Source organism: Acanthisitta chloris, unplaced genomic scaffold, assembly GCF_000695815.1.
Source record: "Acanthisitta chloris isolate BGI_N310 unplaced genomic scaffold, ASM69581v1 scaffold26104, whole genome shotgun sequence".
NCBI classification, from domain to species: Eukaryota; Metazoa; Chordata; class Aves; order Passeriformes; family Acanthisittidae; genus Acanthisitta; species Acanthisitta chloris.
Genome location: NW_008671366.1, coordinates 3,209 through 15,544, shown reverse-complemented (window position 1 = coordinate 15,544; position 12,336 = coordinate 3,209). Strand labels below are relative to the sequence as shown.

General features: G+C 52.4%; 1 protein-coding gene across 1 annotated transcript in view; it reads left to right on the top strand.

Annotated features, from left to right (window-relative positions):
- Nucleotides 1-3,281: 3,281 nt before the first annotated feature.
- BCL6 (B-cell CLL/lymphoma 6) overlaps nucleotides 3,282-12,336 on the top strand; it is a 9,782-nt gene continuing 727 nt past the window's right edge. Inside the window, exons 1-9 of the mRNA XM_009074077.1 lie at nucleotides 3,282-3,323; nucleotides 4,331-4,498; nucleotides 5,551-5,772; nucleotides 5,913-6,896; nucleotides 7,426-7,607; nucleotides 8,707-8,874; nucleotides 10,411-10,541; nucleotides 10,950-11,087; nucleotides 11,919-12,086. Coding sequence (XP_009072325.1) covers nucleotides 4,338-4,498; nucleotides 5,551-5,772; nucleotides 5,913-6,896; nucleotides 7,426-7,607; nucleotides 8,707-8,874; nucleotides 10,411-10,541; nucleotides 10,950-11,087; nucleotides 11,919-12,062 — 2,130 coding nt within the window. The 5' untranslated portion in view covers nucleotides 3,282-3,323; nucleotides 4,331-4,337 and the 3' untranslated portion in view covers nucleotides 12,063-12,086. The remainder of the gene's footprint in view (nucleotides 3,324-4,330; nucleotides 4,499-5,550; nucleotides 5,773-5,912; nucleotides 6,897-7,425; nucleotides 7,608-8,706; nucleotides 8,875-10,410; nucleotides 10,542-10,949; nucleotides 11,088-11,918; nucleotides 12,087-12,336) is intronic.

Below are 12,336 nucleotides of genomic sequence, written 5' to 3'. Positions count from 1 at the left end.
AACCAGAAGCTACTAAATTAATAAAACTCTGCTGTGACAGCTAAAGGACGCTTAGTGTCCCTGGATTGTATGGATTCAGGAAAGCTGAGCTGGGCACTTGCACACCCCCAGCCAAAAGCATCTTCTTCACCGTGATGTGTAGCACCCATGACTGTGCCCGGGGGAGGGGGGGGGTGTTCACACCCCACCCTATATTCTTGGTTGTCCCTCTGGTCCTTGTTCGGGAGAAACCAGGCATTCCTTGGCAGGGTGGAGAGGCAGCTGGCAGCACGCCCTGGGAGGCAGAGGGGATGTTCCCATGGGGCTGGGACCCTGCTGGGTGCAGGGACTGGAAAGGGGGGGGCAGGATGGAGCTTCCCCTGGGCGGGCAGTTTCGGAGCACTGTGTGGGATGAGGCTGTGGGGAAGGGAGACTTCACCCAGCCATTCCTCCAAGGTGATGTGAGTGAGTCCGGCGCTGCAGGCTCTGGAGGGGTAGGAGATTGGAGCCCAGGGACGGGGAGTGAGTGGTGTCCTCCCCTCGGGTGTGTGCTTGGGGGTGGGAGAGGGGTTAAGATCACGGGGTATTCCCCTTGCTGAGAAGGGTGGGGGAACAAGGAGTTCCCCCCTGCACACAGAGTGGGATGAAAAGGGATTCCCTATAACTGGGAGAGTGGATGAATGGAGAGGCATGGCAGAGAGATGGACTGGGGCAGAAGTCCCTGGTTCTCCGCTCTGGGGTGAGGGAGATGAGAGGGGGTTAAGCTGAAAGGGGTTCCCCCACATGAAGGTGCACCCTCCCCATGTTCACCGAGCTGGCTGCAAGGAAGGCAGAGCCAGCCCTAGGCTCCCTTCCAGGAATGAACTGGGAGAGTGGATGAATGGAGAGGCATGGCAGAGAGATGGACTGGGGCAGAAGTCCCTGGTTCTCCGCTCTGGGGTGAGGGAGATGAGAGGGGGTTAAGCTGAAAGGGGTTCCCCCACATGAAGGTGCACCCTCCCCATGTTCACCGAGCTGGCTGCAAGGAAGGCAGAGCCAGCCCTAGGCTCCCTTCCAGGAATGGGTTTTCTCGGGGAGGTGCCAGTAGGGCCGTTCCCTCGCTGGGGCAGACCCATTGCCTTCCTGGAAGGCAGCAGCAGTAGCAGTCCCGTGTGGCCATCCCCAAAATGGGCCCTGCTCCTGTTCCAGACCTTCCTCTATGGGCACAGCAAGCCCTGGCGTGCAGCCTGGAGCACGGCCGGAGAGTCCACACCTGCAAGGTACTGGGCAGGAAAGCTGGAGCAGGGGGGTATGGGCTGATGCTTTGGCTCCAGCTGAGCCTGGGGGAGCCTCATGGGCTCTGAGGGGGGTGTGGATGGTAAATGCCATGCTTGTCTGCAGTGGTTTTTTCTGTTCCACATCACTGGTGTCTGCTCCTTGTTGCTGTCCCTTTCTGCTGGTCTCTGGTCCAAGCATCTCCTGTGCTGGGGTACAGAGCTGGTGCTGTGCAGAGACTGGGAGGGGCAGGGTTAACCCGACTCAGCGCAGGGAGGGGAAGGAAAGTCCCTTTCCCTTTGCATGCCCACATCCTGCAGCCGGGAGCTGCTTGGGATGCACCTGCCCAGCTCCCGGGGCTGTGGGTGTTGCAGCAGCACTGTGCTGGGAGGGACAATTTGGGAGGGTGGGGAGGGGACTGTCCTGGGGTCCATCTCTGGGAGAGAAGCTGGACGTCTTGCCGAGCAGTGCTGTGACCTCACTGTGGGTAAGGGAATTTGGCGACTGTGGCAGCTTCTCACATGATGCTCATAGACAGAGTTCATCTCACTGTTGGTTTACAGATGGGTCACCTCCTCATGTCTGGTACACTGAGGTCACTCTCTGGTGCCTGGCAGAGTACATCTGCCAGTGTGGCTGAGGTTGGGATGCCATATGGCTGGCCAAAATGCATAATCTACTTGTATGGACACAAGGATGTGTGCTGGGCTCTTTGCAGAAAACCGTGAGTCCCTTGGCTTGCGATTGATGGTAGCGAGTGGCTGGCAGTGAGCATGTACAGAAAGGTCAGAGTCTGCAGAATTTGGGAAGTGAGTCACTTTTTGTATGTGCTTAAAGTTTCAAGCTGGCCACGCTCAGAACAACTGTGAAGATTTGTATTTGATGGCTGGAATGAGGCTGTAAGACACCCCTCTGGGTTTTGCTTGTGTTACCTTGCCTTAAATCTCATCTCTTCATCTTGGTGTCTCTGGGGATGTGAGGAAGCCTTGGGCTCCAGGTCTGCATAACTCCCACAAGGTAGAGGGAAGGAGACACTTGACCTCACAGAGATGGGTAGGCTTTCTGCAAGTCCTGGCAGTCTTGCAGTCTCCATCCAGTTTCTGGGGGTTGATCCTCAAAGTAGCATGAAGAAGGTCTTGGGGTTTGTTGGTTCACTTATTTATTGTGCTTCTACCTGCTGGGATGATTGCCTGAGGACCTTTTTCATGTGCTGGTGCCAGGACAGTTGTCTTTGGTTTTAAGTAAATTTGGGAGGAACGGTATAAGTTCTGGAAGGCAGCTAACTCCTGGCTTTCTTTGCTGTTCTGCCCCAGCTGTGTTGCCTGTGAGGCCAGTGGCTGGACACAGCCTGTGGTTTAGGGGTGGGCTTTTGCAGCAGCAAGAGGAAGGCATTTGTTCTGGGTCCTCATCTGTCTCCACTACTGGCTTTCTGTGCAGTCCTGGCCAAGTCACTTTGGTTCTTGACTCCTGTGTCCTCCCAAATCTGTTGAGAAATCCCATCCCAGGGTGTTTTCACCTATGGCTGGAGCATGTGGGTATTCTGAAGGGCAGTAGGTGTTTTGAAGGACTGTATTCAGGCTCTTCCCAGGTTTCTGAGCAGAGTGGCAGCAGATGTTTGTGTATATCATACCTGTTAACAAGGTGCTGGGAATATGGCATGGGTCTTGAATGTAGCGCTGGACAGGAATGCAATCTTGGCAGAGGAAGAGTTATCTCTGAAAGAAGTGGTGAGAAAATTCTCGCTTGACTTCACTTCCCCACCTGCCTTTAAGTTCCTGAGTCATGGAAATGAAAATCTCCTTGGCATACGCCCATGGTTTGGGCTAGAGGGTGTGGAAGAAGCTATGATTGGATTCTCAGAGCCTGTAGTTGTGATAAGAACGTACTGTACCGGAAGAAACAAGTGTTAACCTTACTGGAGAGTAGAAGGTTTGTTATCTCTAGCTTTTATCCAACTGATACTTCAGCAAAACAGCAGCCTTGTGTCCTACCACTGCCAATTCATAATTGCTAGCTAATGTGGCGTTTGTTTTCTTGTGCTTTGTTTGCAGGTTTGAAAGAAACTTTCGGACTGTGAATTGAGGCATTGGGTATGTAAATTTAAATTTTGTGCTTCCCCTCCTAACCTCCCTCTCCCTTCCCTTTACCATGTTGAATGAAATATTTCATTAGACCCAGCTGGAATTTGTTTTCAGGAGAGCAGCTGCTCTGTAGAAATTACTGTACGTTCATCTGTCTCTGGGGAAGGAGAAGGAGGAAGAGTCAGGGTTGTGGGAGGGGGTTGATCAGGGAGGAATTTGACAGAAGTTGCATGTTCCAGCCCAAACTTCAGGCACAGCCAGATGTGGGCCATCCTGGGTGCCAGTTGAGAGGACACCTCTGAGATGGATCAGCAGGTGCTGTGCTAGGGGAAGTCTTCGTGTTCCTCGACTAACCCAAACCTTGCTCACTGGGAGAGACTGGGCTGTGGTGTGGGTAGCAGCCCAGCAGGTTAGAGGAGTTCTACTCCTCATCAGTTCATTGGGAAACTGTGGACAGCTCTCCAGAGTGGCCACCATTTGGGAGTAGGAAAGTAATTTCCTGGTGGGTGAGGGCTGGTGCTCCTCTGTGGGCAGGATTTTCCAGGTGTGGAAGTCATTCAGCTTTAGTTGGGACCTTAAGGCTTGTTTTGATTCCTGTGGCTGGATTTACAGCCAGACATCAGACAGGTGAGGGGGATGGCTCCCGAGGAAGGTCTGAAGGCCAGAAGCTGTGTTGGGAGCTTCACCGAGATGAACGAGTGGGAGGAGTGGGCTGGGGTGGGGTCACCATGGGCAAGGCAGGGAGAAAGAGGAGACTGTTAGCTAATCCTCAGGAGGGTCTGGTCACCTTTGCCCACCATCTTGCTGGGTGGGATGAGGCTTGTCAGGTCTCACTGTCAGCTGAGAGAGGCAGCCTGGAGCTTGGTGTGGTGCAGGGCTGTTTGCCCTGAGACCAAGGAGCTGGTGCTGCCCCTAGCAGGCGCCGTTGGCCGTCTGAGCACGTCCCAGAGCAGCAGCTGTCTCTTTGCCTGGTGGTTCCTCCATTCTCATCTTCCCCCTACCTCTGTTTTGAGCAGACTCAAGATGGCCTCACCAGCAGACAGCTGCATCCAGTTCACCCGCCATGCGAGCGATGTCCTCCTCAATCTCAACCGCCTTAGAAGCCGGGATATCCTGACTGATGTTGTCATCATTGTGAACCGGGAGCAGTTCAGAGCCCACAAAACAGTCCTCATGGCCTGCAGGTGAGAGCAGGGTCCTTCTCTGCCTCCCTCCTTGCTCGCTCAGCCTTTGGCCACCAGCAGCACTGCTGCAGTCCTGGGGGGCTCGTGGGGTTCACAGACAGCGAAACAGAGGCAGAGAAGCAGAATTGAAAGGGGCTGCCAAGAAATTTATACGTGTAATAGGATTAGAGCTGAGAACTTTTGCCTCCAGCGTGCTGCCTTCACCTCTCTCCTTGCATGCCCACATCTGCCCACACACAGGCCATAGAGACAAACAGGAGTGCAGCAGATGTGAGGCACATCCCTGAAGGCAAAGCACAAATGTGCTGCAGGAACAGGACAGGAGAGGGGAGGAGAGAGAGGGCTGGATGCTCACTAGGGTGAGTGAGTGCTCTGTGACCGTGGTGTCCCCTGCCACTGCTATTTTTAGAGCTATTCCTCCTTGGCTCCCAGGCTGCTGGCTGCACCCACCTTTGTTGAATTTTTTGATGTCTGATGGGGTCTGAAATCCCTTTCCAACTTCCAGAATTGCTGGAATTGCTTCCTAGTGAATGGTAATTAATATCCCACCATTGCGCACTTGAATTACAGCAGATGCCTTCCAGGGTCTCTTGCTGACGATGTACAAAGATTTGAAAAAGCCAAGCTTTAACTATTAAGACATCTGAAAAATGTTTTGCTAACATTTCCTTTTTTTTAAAATTCTTTTGGCTAAAAAATGAACATGGATGCCCCAAGAGGCATCTGAAAGAAATGAGTCACAGTGGGAAGGGGATGGTGGTAAGAACAACAATGAAAAAAAAAAAAAAGGGGAATTTCTAAATGAACGCAGTCCTTGAGCAGGTGAGATCTAAAAGCAGGCTGTTCCAGTTGGGAAAAGCACAGTGCAGAAGACGCTTACTAAGCTGAGAAACCAAGCTTGATAATAAGGGGGAAGCTCAGGGAATTCTGTAATTGCCTCCTCCTCCCTTCTCATTCACAAACCCCTCTGTGCTAAGGGATTTCAGACAATTTCTCCTTTCTTCCTCTGAATTGTCATAACACTTGTCTTCTCTTCTGTCTCCTCTCCACAGTGGCCTCTTCTACAGCATCTTCACTGACCAGCTCAAGTGCAACTTGAATGTCATCAACCTGGACCCTGATATTAACCCTGAGGGGTTTTGCATCCTCTTGGACTTCATGTATACGTCCCGCCTGAACTTGAGGGAGAACAATATCATGGCTGTGATGGCCACAGCACTCTACCTGCAGATGGAGCACGTGGTTGATACCTGCCGAAGGTTTGTCAAGTCTAGGTGAGTGTCACGGGTGAACTTTAGAGGGCCTGTGAGAGTGTGTTTGGGTGGGCCAGGGAAGAACTGACAAGGTATCTGCAAATGCATCTTTATGGGCTGAAAATGACTGTTATTTCCCTCCCTTTTTCCCACGGTTCCAGTGAAGCAGAGATGGTGTCTGCTGTGAAGACCCCAAGGGAAGAGTTTTTGGCTGGACGGATGCTGGGCCACCCAGAAGTGATGGCTTATCGGAGCAGAGATGTCTCAGAGAGTGGCATGCCTCTCCAGAATGGATCCCTCTGCAATGGGAGGGCCTTTGCACCTGGCTTGATCAATAGTTTGTCTGGATCCCCCATTTCCTACCATGGATACAGCCCTCTCCCTTTAAATAGCTTCCTTGTGGATGATGACTTGCGGGAGATGAGGATGCCTCTCTCTGAACTCTCAAGGGCAGGTGCCTTCCCTAAGGAGAGGATCCTGCCATGCGACAACTCCAGGACAATCCCCACCGAGTACATGAGAACCATTACCGACATCTCGGCCAACATGTGCCATGCTACCATCTATACTCCGAAAGAAGGTGCTGCTGAAGAAGCCAGGAGTGACATGCACTACAGTGTAGCCTCTGGCCCCAAACCTGTTGTCCCTTCAATCCGGAACAATTCCTATTTCCCTTGTGATAAAGTGGCCAAAGAGGAGGAGCGGACCTCTTCAGAGGATGAGATCAGCCAGCACTTTGAGCCCACCAACACCCCCCTGGACCGCAAGGGGCTCATCAGCCCACAGAGCCCACAGAAGTCAGACTGTCAGCCCAACTCACCGACCGAGTCCAGCAGCAGCAAGAATGCCCGTATCGCTCAGAACTCCAGCTCCCTCTTTACCAAGAACCCCACAGACCCCAAAGCCTGCAACTGGAAGAAGTACAAGTTCATTGTCCTCAACTCTCTCAATCAGAATACCAAGCAAGACAGTGCTGACCAGAACGAGATGGGAACCCTCTCTCCTCGCACCTATGTGCCCATGTCCACTTGCCAGCAGTCCATGGAGCCAGAGCATCTCAATGTGCAATCCCCCACCAAGATAAGCGTGAATGGAGAAGACTCTACTATCCCACAGGCGAGCAGACTCAACAATATTGTTAACAGGTGAGAAGACTTCCATCCCCCACGCCCCACCCTGATAAACAGGACTCCCTGCGTTGTTGCTGAGGGTTTGGAGGTGTGTGCAACATCTGTAGCATTGGGCTGGGAAGTCCAGTCATGAGCAGATGTAAGCCTCTGCATTTGGTGGAGTGATGCTGGTGATATTGGGTGGGTGCCCACTGTCCCCATCATAGCGGTGCCAGCCTGGACTGGCAGTGGAATTGGGAACACTGGGTTGTTCATCCCTGGCCTGGTTTGGCAACTCTGGACAATTTCTGGAGCCTGGATTTGCCTAGCCTGTTTTCCAACCTGGATATTCCTGGAGAACCTTAAGGTCATTTGGTGATGGGCACCCAAAGGATAGAGGCTCAGGGACCTGTTGTTGATCAGGGCTATGCTGTGCATCTCACCATAAAGGTGTCCCTGTAAAACATGTCTGTCCCTTGTGTCTGGAGGGGTCCAAACAAGGGTCCAGTAGCTCAAGCACAGCAAGAGCCTTCTCACGGCTGTGTATGTTGCTGTTCTTCCACAGGTCCCGGGATGGGTCCCCTCGGAGCAGTGAAGGGCAGTCCCCACTGTACATGCATTCGTCAAAGTGCAGCTCCTGTGGCTGCCAGTCCCCACAACATACTGAGATGTGCCTTCATACCCCTGGCTCAAACTTTGGAGAAGAGATGGGGGAGACCCAGTCTGAATACTCTGACTCCAGCTGCGGTGAGTCTTGCATCCCTGGTCATCTTTTTCAGCCAGTAGTCATGGGGGCTGTGCAGTCTGGGGACCCATCACCCAGTGCCCTGTGACCAAACAGGCAGACAGACCTGCCCCTCATGTTGTTGGATCCCACAGTGCTTTACAGTTCCCTCTGAACTGTCTGACCAGCTGTGTGTATGCATGTGAGGGACACATGCACATGGGAATTGCTTCCTTCCCCCCCTTCCCCAGCGCCATCCAGATACTTTATGCAGGGAGTTAGTCACCTGCTGCAAGCCTGGTAGCTAAGGACAGGAAACCAGTGCACCCCACCCCACCAGAACCACAGGAGAACAAGCCTGACAGATGTAATGACCCTAATGGGGATTGGGCAAGATGGCGTGTCTCATGCATCCGTCATGATATCTTCATTATCGGGGAGCCCAATGTGCACATCTGGGGAAACGCAGATAATGAGGCTTGCAATCTTGTTGCAAAACCCTACAAGCCCAGAGACAGGTATCTGTGCACTCATTTTCCTGTAGCTCAGTGAGGGGGAATGCAGGATTGCCACCTGTAAGTGTGGGTGGAGCTCCACAGAGGGAACCCCACTGTGGCGGCACTCAGAGCTACACACAGGATTTAAGAGTTAGACACCCTCCTACTGCAGGGACCTGCCTTGCACTTTGAATGATGATCCTGTGTCCGAGGCAGACCTATGTATGGGTAAAGGTTTAAGACTTCTAAAGGTGTTGGAGTAGCTCCAGAGCTGAGCATCCTTTGGAGGATGCCTGATAACTTGTGTGCCTTTGTGGACCTCTCTGAATGATGTCCGGGTGACATGCTGGCTGCTTGGAAGCAGCTTGTGTGGCACTAATAGAGATAGTTCGTGATGATTTTGTTCTCTCAAACCATGTGTATTATTCCTGTGTGCACAAGAAGGTCAGGAGGTAACAGCGTGGTGCAAGCAATATAGAACATGAATGTTAGCTGCTTGTTCCAACACTTGCTCTGGCTGCCCCTCTCTTCCATCCTAAACCCATTCCACAGGCCCATCAAGGAGGTGACCCATGCATTGCCCATCTCATTGCCCATCTCATTGCTCTCCTCTCTACCCTCCCAGAGAATGGAGCCTTCTTCTGCAATGAGTGTGACTGCCGCTTCTCTGAGGAGGCCTCTCTCAAGAGACACACTCTGCAAGTCCACAGCGACAAGCCCTACAAGTGTGACCGCTGCCAGGCCTCCTTTCGCTACAAGGGGAACCTCGCCAGCCACAAAACCGTCCACACAGGTACAGTGTTGGCCATGGGGACAACTTCCTGGGGTGGCTGTGTGTTGGTGAGCATGCTAGCATTCATGGCTGGGTTTGTCCCAGGTGCTGCTTGTGTCACAAGCTGTCCCCATTGGGAAGAGCAAGGTGCTTTTCTTGGCTCTACCAGGGAGCCCTTCGCTACAAGGGGAACCTCGCCAGCCACAAAACCGTCCACACAGGTACAGTGTTGGCCATGGGGACAACTTCCTGGGGTGGCTGTGTGTTGGTGAGCATGCTAGCATTCATGGCTGGGTTTGTCCCAGGTGCTGCTTGTGTCACAAGCTGTCCCCATTGGGAAGAGCAAGGTGCTTTTCTTGGCTCTACCAGGGAGCCCTTGGACAGCACCAGGGAGTGGGGCGACAAGCCCTACAAGTGTGACCGCTGCCAGGCCTCCTTTCGCTACAAGGGGAACCTCGCCAGCCACAAAACCGTCCACACAGGTACAGTGTTGGCCATGGGGACAACTTCCTGGGGTGGCTGTGTGTTGGTGAGCATGCTAGCATTCATGGCTGGGTTTGTCCCAGGTGCTGCTTGTGTCACAAGCTGTCCCCATTGGGAAGAGCAAGGTGCTTTTCTTGGCTCTACCAGGGAGCCCTTGGACAGCACCAAACCTGGGAGTGGGGGGGACGTATCGTGTCTTGCAGCAAGAATGGAGCTCAGACTCCTTTGCTGTAAAGCACTGAGCACCACCTTTTCTAAAGGTGTCTTGCAAAACACGTGGCTGAAAGCAGATGTGTGGCCTCCAGATTATTATGTGGTAGTCTTAAGCAAAAAAATAAATTTAAAAAGAATCAAAAGAACATTTAGGGAGAAGTCTGAGATTTATTTTTGTATCTTAGAAATCCAGGTCATGATGCCCTATTCAGAAACTGCTGATGGGAAAAATCTGTGAATGGATGGACTCTGTGAATCAGCACAATGAATGCTAAGAAAGGAAGGGGATATTAGTTTAGTCATTTGCTGACAAACCTAGGACTTACTTTTTTTTCATGCTTTTATTAATGCTTAACATGTCAACAGCCAGTTCATTAGCTGAGGAAGGGAAGTCTGGTCTGACAACTCAGTGCTACTGCACTGAATTAGACCTAAATTCCCAGTCTCAGCTAGCTCCAGGAAGGCTGTTCAGAGAGATGAGACAACACAAGTGCCAGGGCAGGGTTCAAGGGTGCCTGCTGACAGCTGTAGGGAGATGTAGGTGCCAGCCGCTGTCGTGGGGCCAGGAGGAATGATGCTGTTAATCCTTGCTGGCAGAGCCACTTGACTTTCTTGCCCTGAAGGCTGCAGCTCCCAACTCAAAAAAAGAAAAGGTATTTCCTGAGCTCACCCTGCTCTGGAGATACCCAGAGCTATCCTGACCAATGCTGCATGTCCACAGCCATCTGCAAAATGGACAGGAGTCAGGGCTAGTGCTTTGTGCCATGGGGTCTGGCACCTGAAGAGACTTAGCTCTGGGGAGCACCATGGATCCTGGGTGCTGATCACACCTGTACTCACCCTTTCTTTTGGGCTCTGCAGGAGAAAAGCCGTACCGCTGCAACATCTGCGGGGCACAGTTCAACCGACCAGCCAACCTGAAAACCCACACACGCATCCACTCTGGAGAGAAACCCTACAAGTGTGAGACTTGCGGGGCCAGATTTGTCCAGGTACGTGTGACCTCTGGGACCCACAGTGCCTGGGGAGGTGGGATATAGCTGGATCTTCTGCCCAAGACTGGTGATGCATCATGGCAAGGAGGATGCCAATGACAGCCCAGCTCAGTACCTTGGGCAGCTCTTCCCATGGTGTTGTGGGGTAAATGCAGACCTTAAGGTCTGTGGGGACCAATTTGGCTTAGTAGGAAGCCAAACTACTGGTTGTAGCTACTCTGCTCCATTTGTTCTTAAGGACTGGAGATCCCAGACATCGGACACATGTGGCTCTGACTCCCAGCTGGAGCCCAATAAATCAAAAAAAGATGACTGGGCAGAATCCCACTCCCACAGGGCTGCCCCTGATCCTGGTGGGATGCCTTCATCCCTGGGACTGTCCTGACCCAGAGTTGCTCTCTCTAGGTGGCCCACCTCCGTGCTCATGTGCTCATTCACACCGGGGAGAAGCCATACCCCTGCGAGATCTGCGGCACACGCTTCCGGCACCTGCAGACCCTCAAAAGTCACCTTCGAATCCACACAGGAGAGAAACCGTATCATGTGAGTGGCCCTGCTTTTTTGGGGGAAGGGAGACTCTTAGTTAGGGCTGTGGGAGGGCACTGCCAAGCTTGGAAGGCTGGGAAGGCATGAGGGCAGTCACATGGGCTGGTTGCAGCATCCCAATCCCCCTTCCCAGCCTCATGAGGCCCCACACCGAGGTCACATCCCTGCTCCTCGTGCCCCATCTCCCTCTTGTGCACTAGCTGATGCCAATGTGGTATTTTGTCAGGAGTGCCTGTGTTGGAAACACTGACATGCAGCCCAGGCTGGGTACATCTTAGCTGCTCTGTTCTTCCACCCCATCTGGAAGAAGGTCACACTTCTTCAAATAGCTGTGGTTTAAATTACAGCCGCCCGCAGTGTGCAGGGATGGGGGGAAGGAGCAGACAGCCTGGCCTGAGCTCCTCTGTGTTGGTGATACCTGCACCCAGCGAGCAGCCTGCCGTGCCTTGCTTGCAGCCCTGCAGGCTCCCAGCTCTTTGCTGGGGCTTTCCTGGCTTTCACCATCTGCTAGAGGGAACTGAAGCAATGGTTATCATCCAAACATCCCTCCCGAGCCATCCAGCTTGGCAGGGGTCAAAAGCAACTCCCAGAATAGCCCTGTGGCTGGTTTGGTCATCTAGATATGGTGCTATGTCCACAGAGCCAGGGCCCTCTCCTAAGGGACCTCTACCTTTATGCATCCCATAAACTAATGTATGCAGCTGAAGGCCTGGGATGGAGTGCCCCTGGGTGCTGCTCCTCCCACCATGTTCCCACTTTTCCCTCATCCACCTGTATACTGACTGTCATCTCATTTCACACCCTCTGCCTTTGCCTCTCTGCCCACAGTGTGAGAAGTGCACCCTGCATTTCCGCCACAAGAGCCAGCTGCGGCTTCACCTCCGGCAGAAGCACGGGGCCATCACCAACACCAAGGTGCAGTATCGCATCTCGGCGAGCGAGGTGCCTCCGGAGCTCCCCAAGGCCTGCTGAAGGCAGAGGATTTCCCAGGAGGAGGTCGTCTTGGGGGGGGGGCAAGGCAAAGGATACTTGCAAACCTTTAAAAATTTAAAAACAAAAAAAAAAAAAAAAAAAAAGAAAATTCATCACGTGATGGAGTGCCTCTAAACCCATAGTACAGATAGATGGAAAAACATTAGAAGTTTTAAAAAAAAAATTACAGATACACGGGTTTTATTTTTCCCAGTTATGTGAAACAAAAAGAAATATAAAATTATTCAGATATTACTGTATATAAAACATAAAA